The sequence below is a fragment of the Balaenoptera physalus genome, assembly GCF_965194825.1.
Source record: "Balaenoptera physalus genome assembly, chromosome: 1".
NCBI classification, from domain to species: domain Eukaryota; kingdom Metazoa; phylum Chordata; class Mammalia; order Artiodactyla; family Balaenopteridae; genus Balaenoptera; species Balaenoptera physalus.
The window spans coordinates 101,003,000-101,016,324 of record NC_138882.1 but is presented as its reverse complement, the minus strand read 5'-3'; the positions used below and the strand labels follow the sequence as shown (position 1 = coordinate 101,016,324).

Below are 13,325 nucleotides of genomic sequence, written 5' to 3'. Positions count from 1 at the left end.
ATAAATCATAAGCTAGGTTTGGAAAAATGAGTGGGCAGACAGTCTGTGATCACAAAACACACGAATGTCAGCCACTGCCATCTCACCAGAGCTGGCAGAAAAACATTAGCAATTCTCCTGCTCTGTATTCCAACACGTTCTGCTACCTTGCCCAGGGCATAGTCATGTATTTTTCATATATTTCTAAAATAAAATAAAATGAAGAGATGATGAAGCCCTAGAACTTTGCAGGTGAACACAAGAAGAGGAATAAATATTGGCTCAGAAACTTTACTAATAACCAGGATCTAAAATTTCCAATTATGTGTTGGTGACAAGAAGGTTCAAGATGGCTCCTGGTGATGGAACCAGGCCCAGTCCTCTTCAGGGGGTGTTCTTGCTGTCCTTGGTTGTCATGCTCTGATTCCTTGCTTTTTCATTATCTTGTCCAGAGGACAAGCTGGCCCAAAGTATGGCCCTATGGGAAGGGCCAGGAATAGGTTGTTGGGCTGAGGATGAGCTCTTAGGAAGAAGAGCCTACAGGTCAACAACAATACTTCACTATATTTGCATAATGTTTTGAAATTTATCAAGCATTTTCACATTCAATATTTCACTGAATGCTCAAAATAACTCTATGAGGTAGGTTCAACAGATTTTATTATCTCCAATATATAAATGAGCAAACTGAGACTCAGAGGCTCCCAAATCTCTACCTACAACCCTTCTCTTCTTCTAACCTCTAAATCCATATGCAAATGTGTTATCTCTACTTAGAGATATGACCCAGGCATTTCAACTCCTCAAGGCCAAAAGGAATTTCTGATCTTCTGCAGTTTTTGATCTTCTGTCATCCTTGTTTCAAGTGCTCAAGCTGAAAACCCAGGAGTCAGCTTCCCTCGCCTTCACTCTCCATGTTTTAGTAGTCTCCCAGCCCTGTCCTGTTCACTCCATGATGGTTTCTAAACCATCTTCTAAATCCAACTTCTTCTCTTCATTCTTATAGCTACTTCAGTATTTCAGGGTCTTACTACCTCTCCCCTATACTACTACACCAGTCCTGTCCTCCTGCCCTCTTGCCAGAGTTGTCATTCTAGGACACTGACCCAACTGTCTTTCTTTCATGCTTCAAAATCCTCAGAAATGTTCTATTGCCCCATAGAATAAAATTCAATCCTCTGAGCATGGCATTTAAGGTCCCTTACAATCTGTCCCCCATCTGTCTTTCTACACCTGCACTATCCAATAGAAATTTAATGCAAGTTTGAAAATTTTAAATTTTCTAGTAGCCATGTTAAAAAGGTAAAAAGAAATAGGTGCAATTAATTTAATAGTATACTTTAGTTAATTTTAATCCAATATATCCAAAATATTCTACTTTTCAACATGGAATCAATATAAAAATTTTATATATTTTTTCTATACTAAGTCTTCAAAATCTTGTGTGCATTTATTTAATACAGCATATCTCAGTTCAGAGTAGCCACATTTGGAATGCTCATAGCTACATGTGGTGAGTGGCTACTGTATTGGACAGTACAATTCTAGGTTCATTCCGCAACATCTCTCCTGAGAAGACTCCATTCTCTAGTCTAGTCACATGGAACAATTCACACACATCTGCCCTTGCCACACACACATACCATGGCACATCATGTTTCTGAGGTAATGCAGCACTCCTCTCTTTGCCTGGATTTCCACCCCACCTCAACCAAGGGAACTCCCCCAGCCCAAACTCCCCCTCCTCTCTGAAGTCTTCTCCAATTCTCATAGTCTGAGTTCGTCTCCCTCCTTTATGACTCCACCTCACTCTTATCTTCACCACACCATATTACTGTGAGTTGAATGTGTGTTATTTCTGCTAAATGGTAATCTCTTGGACTCTCAGTACTTTGCATGTAACTGTTGCCCAATACATTTTAAATTTAAAAAAGAATGAATAAAAGAGTGTATGTGTTTGTCTATGATTATACAGCCAATAAGTGAGTGATGGAAGTCTTTGTTCTTTTTCATACTCACAATTCAAAACTTAGAGAGTCATTCCTCTGATGGTTTGTTAGTTGGAAATCTAATACCTTTGGTGGGGTGTTATCTCAAGCCTGTAGCCATTTCACTTCAGTAAGGGTTGGGTGTCTAGACTCAAGTTAAGGAATCTACCTTTACTCTGTCTCCCTAGTAAAAACCATGCATCTGGGGGAAGTTTTTTGGTTTTGTTTTATGGTGTGTGTGTGTGTGTGTGTGTGTTTGTTTTTTCTCCAATATCAATGATGCCTTAATCCTATAATTAGGATGATACTGTAAATGATAATAATGACTAATATTTATTGAGTGCTGTGTGCCAGACACTATTCTAAGGGCTTTACATGTATTAACTCAGTTGACCCTTATAACAACCCTATGAGGTTGACTTTTTTTTTTTTTTTTTTTTTTGGCTGCATTGGGTCTTCATTGCTGTGTGTGGGCTTTCTCTAGTTGCGGCAAGCGGGGGCTACTCTTTGTTGCGGTGCGCAGGCTTCTCATTACGGTGGCTTGTCTTGTTGTGGAGCATGGGCTCTAGGTGCGCAGGCTTCAGTAGTTGTGGCTCGTGGGCTCTAGAGCACAGGCTCAGTAGTTGTGGTGCACGAGCTTAGTTGCTCCGCAGCATGTGGGATTTTCCCTGACCAGGGCTCGAACCCATGTCCCCTGCACTGGCAGGCAGATTCTTAACCACTGCCCCACCAGGGAAGTCCGAGGCTGGCATTCTTATTCTTACCACTTACCAAATAAACTGAGGCACAGAAAAGTCAAGTAACTTGCCCAAGTTCATACTGTTAGCAGGTATCTCCTTCTCTTATCCCCTAAGCTGATTCTTATTCATTCTTTGGTTCACTTTCCTATTATTCTTTCTTAAATTATATCTTCACCATCTCAAATACATCAATAAATGTATTTTAAATACTTGTGTTTTTATTTATTACAGTAACCTGCTCTGGAAGTACACTTGGAATGGGTAAGTCATTTTTCTCATGGATACAGTAGAAAGGAATTTTTTTGTTGCTCTTTAAGGTGACTTAAGTCAGGATCAAAGCTGGCTCTTCAGGGACTTCCCTGGTGGCTCAGTGGGTAAGACTCTGCACTCCCAATGCAGGGGGCCCAGGTTTGATCCCTAGTGGGGGAACTAGATCCCACGTGCATGCTGCAACTAAGTCCGCATGCCGCAACAAAGATCCTGTGTGCCGCAACTAAGACCTGGTGCAGCCAAAATAAATTTAAAAACAACAACACCAACAACAAAGGCTCATGCAGCCCTTGATATTAAAAAAAAAAGCTGACTTCAATTAGAAAGGCAAACGCTTTCTTTCTGTGATGTGAGGGGTCCTTGCTCTCCTCTCCCATAACATTTTCTCCCCTATTAGATTGTCTCCCCTCAGATTCCACCAGTGGAGATGAACTCCTTTGGATTCTGAAATTTTTTCAGTCTTCCGGGGTCCCACAGGAAAATGTAAATATGTTTCAGAGAGGCAGCCGCTTCATCCGTCACTTCAGAGAGTGGTTTCCAACCCTGCTATACACTGAGTCACTTTGAGAGCTTAAGAGTAATTGATGCCTGGGCTCTATCCCCAGAAAATCTGATTTAATTGGTTTGGGGTAAAGTCTGGACATCAGGGTTTCTAAGAGCTCTTTGGGTGATTCTAAAGTGTAGCCAAGGCTGAGAACTGCTCCTTTAGAGCAGACCTTCTCAAACCTTATTGTGCATCCGAATCACCTGGGGCCTTGTTAAAACCAGATTCTGATTTGGTAGGTGTAGGAAAGATCTGAGACTTTGCACTACGAACAAGGTCCGGGTGATGCTGGTGACGCCGATACTGCTGGTCTGACCTCACTTTTTTTTTTTCTTTAATTAATTAATTAATTAATTAATTTTTGGCTGCGTTGGGTCTTCGTTGCTGCACACGGGCTTTCTCTAGTTGTGGTGAGCGGGGGCTACTCTTTGTTGCGGTGCGCGGGCTTCTCATTGCGGTGGCTTCTCTTGTTGCGGAACACAGGCTCTAGGCGCCCGGGCTTCAGTAGCTGTGGCACGTGGACTCAGTAGTTGTGGCGCACGGGCTTAGTTGCTCCGCGGCATGTGGGATCTTCCCAGACCAGGGCTCGAACCTGTGTCCCCTGCATTGGCAGGCGGATTCTTAACCACTGCGCCACCAGGGAAGCACCTGACCTCACTTTTAGTAGTCAGCTGTTGGAATCTGTTAACAGCCTGCAGAGAGCTAGGATGTCTGCTTCCAGTTTGCATGGGTGGACATGGCCAGCAGAGGAAAAGGGGTGCTGAAAGGGCAGCTGGAGTAAAGATAACCCTCACTGCCACTCAGGTGTGCTCACGGCTGATCCTGTCTAGGCTATTCAGGGTGCCCCACAGAGGCTACTCGTGGCTGGGGCCGCGGAGATGACCACACAGAGCTGTGTGTGCTGACCCAATAAGTAACATGTACTGCTTCACGAGGAAGGCCTGCTTGATTTGGGGTCATGGGAAAACCCCCAGGGAATATTATCAACCCCAAAGTACAGACGGGACACGTAAACACACATATACATACACACAATCAGACATGGCTGACTTCAGAGAGTGTGAGTGGAAATGAAGCCTTCCTACCAGTAAAGCCCACCAGACAGCCTCCCAGCCTGGGCCAGCTCCCCTCCGACACTTCCTTCCACTGGCAGGACACATGCTTCTCTGCGCTGCCTGTTCTGTATTTCCTCTCCCAGTCTACTACTTCTCTGAGCACAGCAGGACACATGCTTTCTAATTCTTGCCCCATCTGCAGGTCTGAAATAAGAATAATCCCTATTAATTTTTAAAGAGTTTCTGTTTCCAGTGACTACAGGGAAACAGACCTGGCTTATTAAAAACAAACTGTGTTAGCATACGGTTTTTGTTTTGCTCTTTTTGATTTCACTTTGTTATACAGCAGAAACTAACACAACACTGTAAAGCAATTATACTCCAATAAAGATGTTAAAAAAAAACAAAACACTGTGAGGAAAGTTCTAAATTATAAAAAATTACTTTAAAAAACTCCCAAAGTACTAATGACCATAAGCCCTGGTCTTCAGTGAAATGTACATGGGCCTGGATCTGCATTCTTGGAAACTATTTCCAGTATTATGGCCATTTTAAATCAGTGTTTCCCCTGAGCCACAGAGGGGTAGTAGAAGTGTCTTGGGGGCCCCTAAGAGGTGAGGAGTGGTGTATTGTATTCTGGTCTTCCCTAAGATTTTGTTTTGTTGTTGTTTTTGGCCACGCCATGCTGCATGCAGGATCTTAGTTCCCCAACCAGGGATTGAACCAGTGCCCCCTGCATTGGGAGCACGGAGTCCTAACCACTGGACCGCCAGGGAAGTCCCTTCCCTAAGATTTTGTTAGAGAAAGAGTCGCAATACTTTTTTTAAAAAAATGCTTGAAAACCATTACTCTTAAACCTTGCTGTTCATCAGCATCACCAGAACGCTTGTTCAAAACGTACAATCTTAGGCCCCACCCAGATTTACTAAATCCCCAGATGATTCACATGCATGTTCAAGTTCGAGGATCACTGCTTAGACAGTAGTGTTCAAACTCTGGTGTGCATCAGAATCTCTTGGAGAGCTAATAAAGGATGTAGAGAACTAGGCCTGCTGACGTGGGTAAGACCTGGGCCTTCGTGTTTCTGTCAGGTTCCCAGGTGATTCTGACTCTCCAAGTTTGAGAAACACTGCTCTAGGTCACTACTCTCCCCTTCCTCTGTCCCTCTGGGCTGGCCCTGATCGTTGCTTCTCCCTTCCTTAGCAAGTTTCAGTCTTCAACCTGAAGAGATCTGACCCCCTCTTTAAGGAGATCCTTGTAGAAATCCTGCAAGACTCTCAAAAAATGAGTATTTGGGGGCCTCTACATCATACAGAATTCACTGTATTAAGGGAGAGATTCTAAATTGCTTCCAATTTCAGCATTTCTCCTCTCTGTACACAGGACTAGTCAGATTAGGTCCCTGGCTGACATGGGGCCTCCAGATATGCTAAGGGAAGCCTTGGGAATCTTTTTGTCTAGGACTTTTGGTCTTGCTTGACTCTTGGATTATCCTAAAGCTTTTCAACAGCATGAATGGATTTTTTTTAAGAGACAGATCTGGGTTCAAATTTGGCCACTATCCCTTACCCTGAGGCAACTTGCTTCAATTCTAAGTATAGGTTTCCTCATCTGAAAATTGGAAAAAACTCCTCATAAGATGTTATGAAGATTAAAGGAGATATAAATTGTAGGACACAATGACAGGCCCAAAGTAAGCTCAATTAATAAAAGGACTGGGGGTGGAGAGGAAAGTTCTTTGTCCTGGGTCAGTAATCTGAGCTCAAAGAGACTCTTGGGGAGGATTCATTTCATCAAGCAGGAGAGAGAACACCCTGCTTAGTTAGAACCTGCTGGTCAGTTTCTTCTTGCCCTTTGAACAGTTCAGATTCTCTTAATTTTCTGTTTATTTTCTGTGAAGTGCTGCAAAAATAGCATTTCAAATCAAAATGGTAATCTGAACCTCAGAGACATTTACGGGCTTTTTAATTTAAGAAAATGTCTGCAAATTTAATGCATTTCACTTCTTCCCTTCTTTGCCTTTTCAGTGATTTACAGAGGGAAGAGAAATGCGGAGTGACATAGTGAATCATGGATAAAAGCAAAGACTTGACTAGTGAGTAATTTAAATTGAAATGGTATGATTCAAAGGCAAAGTTGTTTTTTTTTTTTGCTTTACTTTAAAAAAATTCTTCCCATATCTTTTTCAGAGTTTCCTCAATTGTTAGTGTGATTAGAGATGGAAAAGATCTATTAGAGTACAAAATGCCTCTAGGATAGGACAAGCCCTTTTGGCCTTTAGAAGAACCACTCTAGCTCCACTTCCTGCAGGAAGGTGTGTCCTCACCTGCACAGGAGTTCAAGATCGGCTGCGGAGAGGACTCAGTAGAGAAATGAATCCAGAAAGTCCTCTGGAAGGCTGCCAGAGTGAGCCAGCACACTGGGAAAGTCCTGGAAATGTGAAAGTTCTGCTTAGCAGAAATTCTTCGAGATTTCACATCCAGACATACTACAGACCTCAGCACACCCACTTCATAAGCATTTCATCGACCCCAGCACTTGCCGTGCGGTGATCTAGCCATTCAAGAGTTGGACACGTCCACTCCCAGAGAAGTCGAAATCAAGCCACCGCACATAGACAGCGCTCACCCAAGACGAACCTCCACCAGGACTTTGGCCGAGGTTGGATAGCAGCAGCTGCCAGGGCCACCTGTAGTAACAAACACCCTCAGCTCAAGTTAGGAGGAAGCTGAGCCACTTGCAGCCTTCACCAAGCCAAAGCATCGTGTGATGAGACCTCTGTGTGTGTGTCTGGGAAAGCAGAGCTGTTGGCCTGTTGCTGGAAGGACTGTGGTCATGTCTTTGAATGAGCAAAGATTTCAGATGGAGGGACAACCAGGACCGGAGCCTCAAACGGTGGCAGAGTGACATAGGGAAGGACCATCAGTCTTGCTGGCTGTATCCCCCGCTTACACTCTGCTTTTTTTTTTGAATCTTTGGAGAGAAAAGGCAATGATATATAATATAAATCTGTTGTACCTAAAAAAATTTTGTCCTTCAAGTGCCAGTAACCTTATTAAAAGATAGTGCGAGTAGGACTTGTGTAACACACACGTAACTAAAGTGTTTACTCCCCAGAAGCATAGCTGTGGAACTAAGAACGTCTGTTGTTAGGAACAGCCATAAAACTCTGCCCAGAGGGAACTGGAGCGTGGAATTAGGCTTGAGGTACACTAGGAGGGAGCAGCAAACTTCCTTTTCTATGTCTGCTTTCCCTTTCTGTGTAAGACTGATGAGAGATACTCCCCAGAGCAACTGCACTTGAAAAGGACAGAGACAAAGACACAGATCCCGAAAAATGGAATTTGCTGTGTCACAGAGCACACACAGAGGAAGGCCGAGTTTTAGTTCACTTTTGTTCCTAAATACCAGTGTCTGAACAGGAGTCGGGCTAGGTGTATCGACATCAATTGGGGAACCCATTACTTAATATAGATTTCCGGGTACCACCCCTGGAGTTTCTAACCCAGCAGGTTTGGGACCAGGCCTGGGAATCTATATTTTTAACAAACTCACCAAGTGATTCTGACATGCAGCCAGGTTTGGGAACCTTAAAAGGCTTGCCTTGGTGAGTTCTTCCTTGAAGCAACATTTCAGTGATGGGAAGCTGAGACGTGTTAAAAGATAAACTGAGGCATATTAAAAATTTTAAGAGTTTATGTGAGGAGAAATTGATTCAAATTCAGCAGCACCAAAACAGAAATGGTTAGGAGCGCTCCACTGACAGGTGCTGGGGGCAGGGGTTGGTGGTGGTGGGGCTTTTATTGAGAAGAGGCAGAAGCAAAGCAAGGATATTATTTGATTGGCTCTAAAGCTATGGCCAATAGCTATATAGCTACAGTGGTTGCCTTATTTGGGAAACCCTAGTTGGCTGTTTGTGATTGGTCGTCCTTAGATTTTGATTTCTTAACCTCGAGACCCTTACAGATTTAGGTTTTTGTTTGCTTACGAAGGCAGCTAAGGTATGAGAACGACCTCAGTCTAATGGCCTCCTTGTTTAATTAACTTAACAGAAGATAGAGGGCTGTGGCATGTGAGGAAAGATTGGTGAGAAGATCTGGAGGGTTCAGAGTGGGTCCATGCCCTGTGAGGGCAACCATGAACTGAGGCAGCGTTCTGGGCTGTGGTTCAGAGCCCCATGTGAGACTGCGTGCTGAGCCCGGTTGCTGGCAGGGTGTGCCCTCTGAAAAGAGTTGTGTCCATGGCTGACTGGAACAGCCAAAGAGCCGAGGGCGAAGGCCAAATGGAAGGCCAGGATCCCTGGTTCTAGGACACTAGGGGGTTGGGACCAGTACACTCATACCCTATAAATACCAGAACACAGAAAATGAAATGGCCTACCTACTTAGCTAGGCATCTAAGTCTCGGCTGCTTTGGTCAGAATTCCACAGAAGACAATGTGGTCCCCACTGGGTGAACATAAAATCAAAACATGGATGTAGCACATACTACATGCTTCTAAGTGCTTTTCACATACTCATTTCATTCTCATAACAACCCTGTGAGCTAGATAATAATATTATTCCTTTATACATATAACAAAAATGAGACCCAGAAAGGTCAAGGAATTCATCCATGTTCTCACAGCTAACCAGTTGAAACACAAATTATCAGGGGGCCATTGATCAGACCTGCTAATCCATGATATTTTTATGGAAAATATTTCTCTGGGTTATCATGATTAAGTGATAAATTATTAGAGAAGAAGACCTGGGAATAGGATGGTGAGAGAGTGATCTGCCCTAACTCAAGAGCTTTTACATTCAGCCCTCAATCATTGTAGCTGTTTATCAGCTCTACAAATTATGCAAAGCAGATTTTTCATCTCTGACCAGCGTTGGTGGATTTTACCTTCCATTCTGCTGTGTCGTGTTTAGGGAATTCAAATTCCTTGTTCAATCTGTTTAGGCAAACCAACTAAAGGAGACTAGAGAGACAGCTCAGGGAGGTTATGTGAAACTAGGGGAGCAAGTGAGGTTAGGCAATGTGGTACGACGGAAAGGGAAATGGTTTTGGAGCCATCTTAAGGTCTTACGTGATTTAACTTCTCTGAATCTGTTTTCACATATGTAAAATGGCAATAAAGATTATCATCTTGTTGGGTTGCTGTGAAGTTTGAGATATTATACTCATATTCAACAAATAAATGCAATGACACTGGAGTGTTTCAAGTCACACTACTAATTAGAGGCAAAGCCAGGGTTTGTGGACCCATGTCTATATGCTGCTAACACCCACATTTGCTCCACTATTTCACACTGCCACCTTGGAATCTGGCCTTCAGGGGCATGAGTCATAGCTATACCCCATGTGACCCAAGTCAAACTTCCAACCCAGAAGGGCCTTTCTATGTTATCCCATGGCACCTGGTCATTCTCCTCAAGGGTAGAGGATGGAGGCACTTCCACCCACATCACTCTTCTGTCTTGGTTTGACCCTCTAGGGCAAAGAGCTCCATTTTAGAAGGGTGAGTCTGTGCTTTGTCTTTTTCCTATCCCTGGGGCCTCAACCCGGGTACACTAAGCAGAATCTGATTTAAAATTGAAAAGGGAAAGGAATGTAATATGTGCATTTGTTTAAAATTCTGACCACCTAAGTCCATTCAAAATATGTTTGAAAGAGGCCAGAGCTCCAGCTTGGCCCATACAAGACTTGCATGGAAAAACCATTCATGCCATAGGTTTTGCTTGAACCCATTTTATGGCTGTTTTTATTCTTCATTCTCCTTCTCTCTCCTAAAAAGCTAAAAAGCAAAAATTGCCAGTTATCCCACAGACTGCCCTACTGCTTTCTGTGTAGCTCAAGCCTGATTTCTCGTTCCCGCTGCACCACTAGCTGTGCATCCTTGGCAAGTTACTTAACTTCACTAAGCCTTAGGTTCCTTGTCTGTAAGGGTTGCTTTGAGGATCAATGAGAGAATCCACTTAGCGTGGTGCCTGGCATATAGTAAGCCCTCAGTAAATGTTAGCCATTGTTATTACTAGTAGTGACTAACCATTTGCAGTTCCCTATGTGACCGACTTGAACCATTGATTCTTTGCAAATGGGTGTGGGAAAGTCTACTTTCCACCAGTATACGATGGTTATGTTACAGTTGGGGGGAGCGGTTCTCAGCAACTAAACTCTTTTAATTCATGATTGACTACTTGTTTTTGTTTTTATCACGCAGCTTGCGGCATCTTAGTTCCCGGACCAGGGATTGAACCCACTCCCTCGGCAGTGAAAGCAGGGAGTCCTAACCACTGGACCGCCCGGGAATTCCCCTATGATTGCTTTGATTTTAAGTCTCAAAAGAAGCATGTCAGGAAATAGATCTCTGCCTAAACTTTCTAAGTCTGAGCTCCAATCACCTCCTTTGTGAATCAGCAATAATTCCCTTCTTTTAAATCCTAAAGCATTGATAGCCCCTCCCACATGAATTTATGTTTGTTGAATAATTATTATTTTATTGGTTCATTTATGTATATTGTCACCATTAAGGCATTCGCTACTTCAACCAGTTTTTGACTTCCTTCGGCATGCCAGGAATTGAGCTAATTAGATTTTAAATTCTTCATTAGTGGGTCTCCTTTCTTTGACTTTCCTGAAAGGCCTGCAGAGTTTTGGGCACAGTGGGCGGCACCTCATAGTTCTATACAATGATTATGTCCTTGAAAAATGAATAAAATAAACTTTTGGGAGGCTAAATTTTCTATTCGGTAGCTGACTGAGTGAAGAGTCTACTACAAGCCGCTTCGCAAAGTGAAGAACTCTTTTGTAAAGAGAAGGATCCCTTCCTTTTTCATGAATCGTATGCGTGAATTCGGGATTTCTTAAAATGGTATTAGCTCAAAATCCATCGGTACGCTTTCGCTTTCTGACGTCCCAGGACGTCGAAATTCGGTTGACAGCCTCCCGCTAGAGGGCGCGCAACTGCCCAAGGAGATTCCACCCGCACTGCGCAGCCTCAGTCCAGGGGTGGGCGGGAATCCCCTTACGGACGCCCGTGACGTCACCGGGGGCGCGGCCCGTGGGTGTGGGCGGGGCCTTCTCCTCAGCGACGGGCGGGGCCCGCCCGAACCCCCTCTAACAGCTGAGGTGGGTTGCGAGTGGGAGGCAGCGGCTGGTCCTCAGCGGTGTTTGGGAAGATGGCGCCGCCGGTGACGGACCGGGGGCTGAAGAGCATCGTGTGGCAGAGTGAGTGCGGTGGGGCAGGGGCTGAGAGAGGGAAGGCCAGGAGGCCGCGGCGCCGGGCCCTGCTTTCCTGCCCCAGACCAGCAGTCTCTTGGGGAGCCGCCACGGGCACTCGTTGCTTTGGCTCCCACGTCCATGTTAGCACTTCTTCTTGCTTTCCTTCCCAGCCCTCGTTCTGGCAGCACCAACGATGGGCGGGGTGTGGGAGGACGCGGCCTTCTCGCAGGCGTCCGGCATCCTCTGGGCTGGGCTCGGCCGGGCTCTGGCCCCGAAACCCCGCCCTGCGTGAGCGGCCCCGGGCCCAGCTTTTCCGCCGGCGGCCCCTGCGCGGATCCTCGCTCGCGCTGCCGCCGGGGCCCCACCAGTCGGCGATGTCTCTCCACGCGAGACAGTCTGAGCGCTGTGTTTCTCTATCCCGCCCCTCCCCTTCTCCCCACACTTGAGTTTTCCAAGACTGCTTATTCTGCTTATTCGTCTTAGTATCAGCGAGAGTTTTACTAACCGTACTTTACAATGCTTGTCCTTTAAAAAAACAAAAAGAAAACCTCACTGTTAAACAGACCCTTCTTCCCTTCTAGAAGAACCCACTTTCTAAAGAGTTCTTGAGAAGGGACCATCGGAATGATTAAATCTCGGGGCAAATCTGCACCTTCACCTCTTCCTTTCACTCTCGGAGCCACTCCTTTCTGCTAGGACTGTACTATAATACTTATTGGTTATTGATATTCTGCCATTCTGCTGTATCATCTACGACTTTCATAAATATCACTCCAAATCTAGGTCTGCCAGCTTAGAGAAGGAATGAAACCGCCAAACAGGAAGAACCATCATTGTTTGGCATTGCTGGGCTCAAAGTAATTATGGTCTAGTAGTGGAAAAGAGGTAACATCTAATTAGTATTTCTGGCTCCAGCTTGTTGAGCAAGGAACAGAAATAGTGACTGAGTTAACAAAATTATGGGAGTCACAGAGTTCCGGTGTAAAATTAAAACTCCAAATCGGTAACTGGCATACTGCTTAACATACTAAAAACAAGGGTATAAATAGAAGGGGAAAAAAAGTTATGAAAGTATTTTTTTAATTGGATAATTATAAGGTTAGCATTTTGTTTTTCAGAATTTACATGGGTCCCTTTTAAGGTTTGGTAATGTTTTAAAATCACAGTGGCATTTAAATACATTTATATGAAAATGGGTAATGAATTGTGTTGTATAATTTCCAAGATGGTCCTTAACATCAGCATTTATCAGAAAAAAAAGGTTAATGATAGTAACCTCGGTATTGATAGCATGGAAACTAGGCAAGAGGGAGCGTTTACAGGCAACAAAATTTCCGTCTTGTGCTGTTAACTTGAGGTAGCACCAGGATACCCACATAGAGTGTAAGATAAAGAAGAGGGGACACTGAATGGAAGGAAGTGTTATACAGATTAAAAAAAAATAGTTCTTCGAATTTTTGTGGCAATAGGAACATAACTAAAAGATAAGATGATATTCATTCAATACTTAGTTTAATTAGAGAGAGAAAGAGAAGTGGGA

General features: G+C 44.1%; 2 protein-coding genes across 9 annotated transcripts in view; both read left to right on the top strand.

Annotated features, from left to right (window-relative positions):
- Positions 1-10,799, top strand: part of FNDC7 (fibronectin type III domain containing 7) — a 30,171-nt gene extending 19,372 nt beyond the window's left edge. For 2 of the 6 annotated variants that reach the window (XM_082462592.1, XM_082462591.1), the window contains 3 exons: positions 2,939-2,968; positions 6,604-6,671; positions 6,766-10,799. In XM_082462592.1, the coding sequence (XP_082318718.1) occupies positions 2,939-2,968; positions 6,604-6,635 (62 nt within the window). In that variant the 3' untranslated portion in view covers positions 6,636-6,671; positions 6,766-10,799. Of the gene's footprint in view, positions 1-431; positions 6,672-6,765 lie in introns of those variants that run through there. The other 4 variants (XR_014263892.1, XR_014263894.1, XR_014263893.1 and 1 more) reach the window with 4 other exon arrangements.
- Positions 10,800-11,622: 823 nt separating this feature from the next.
- Positions 11,623-13,325, top strand: part of STXBP3 (syntaxin binding protein 3) — a 53,128-nt gene continuing 51,425 nt past the window's right edge. For all 3 annotated transcript variants that reach the window (XM_082462654.1, XM_082462653.1, XM_082462655.1), the window contains exon 1: positions 11,623-11,791. In XM_082462654.1, coding sequence (XP_082318780.1) covers positions 11,743-11,791 — 49 coding nt within the window. In that variant the 5' untranslated portion in view covers positions 11,623-11,742. The remainder of the gene's footprint in view (positions 11,792-13,325) is intronic.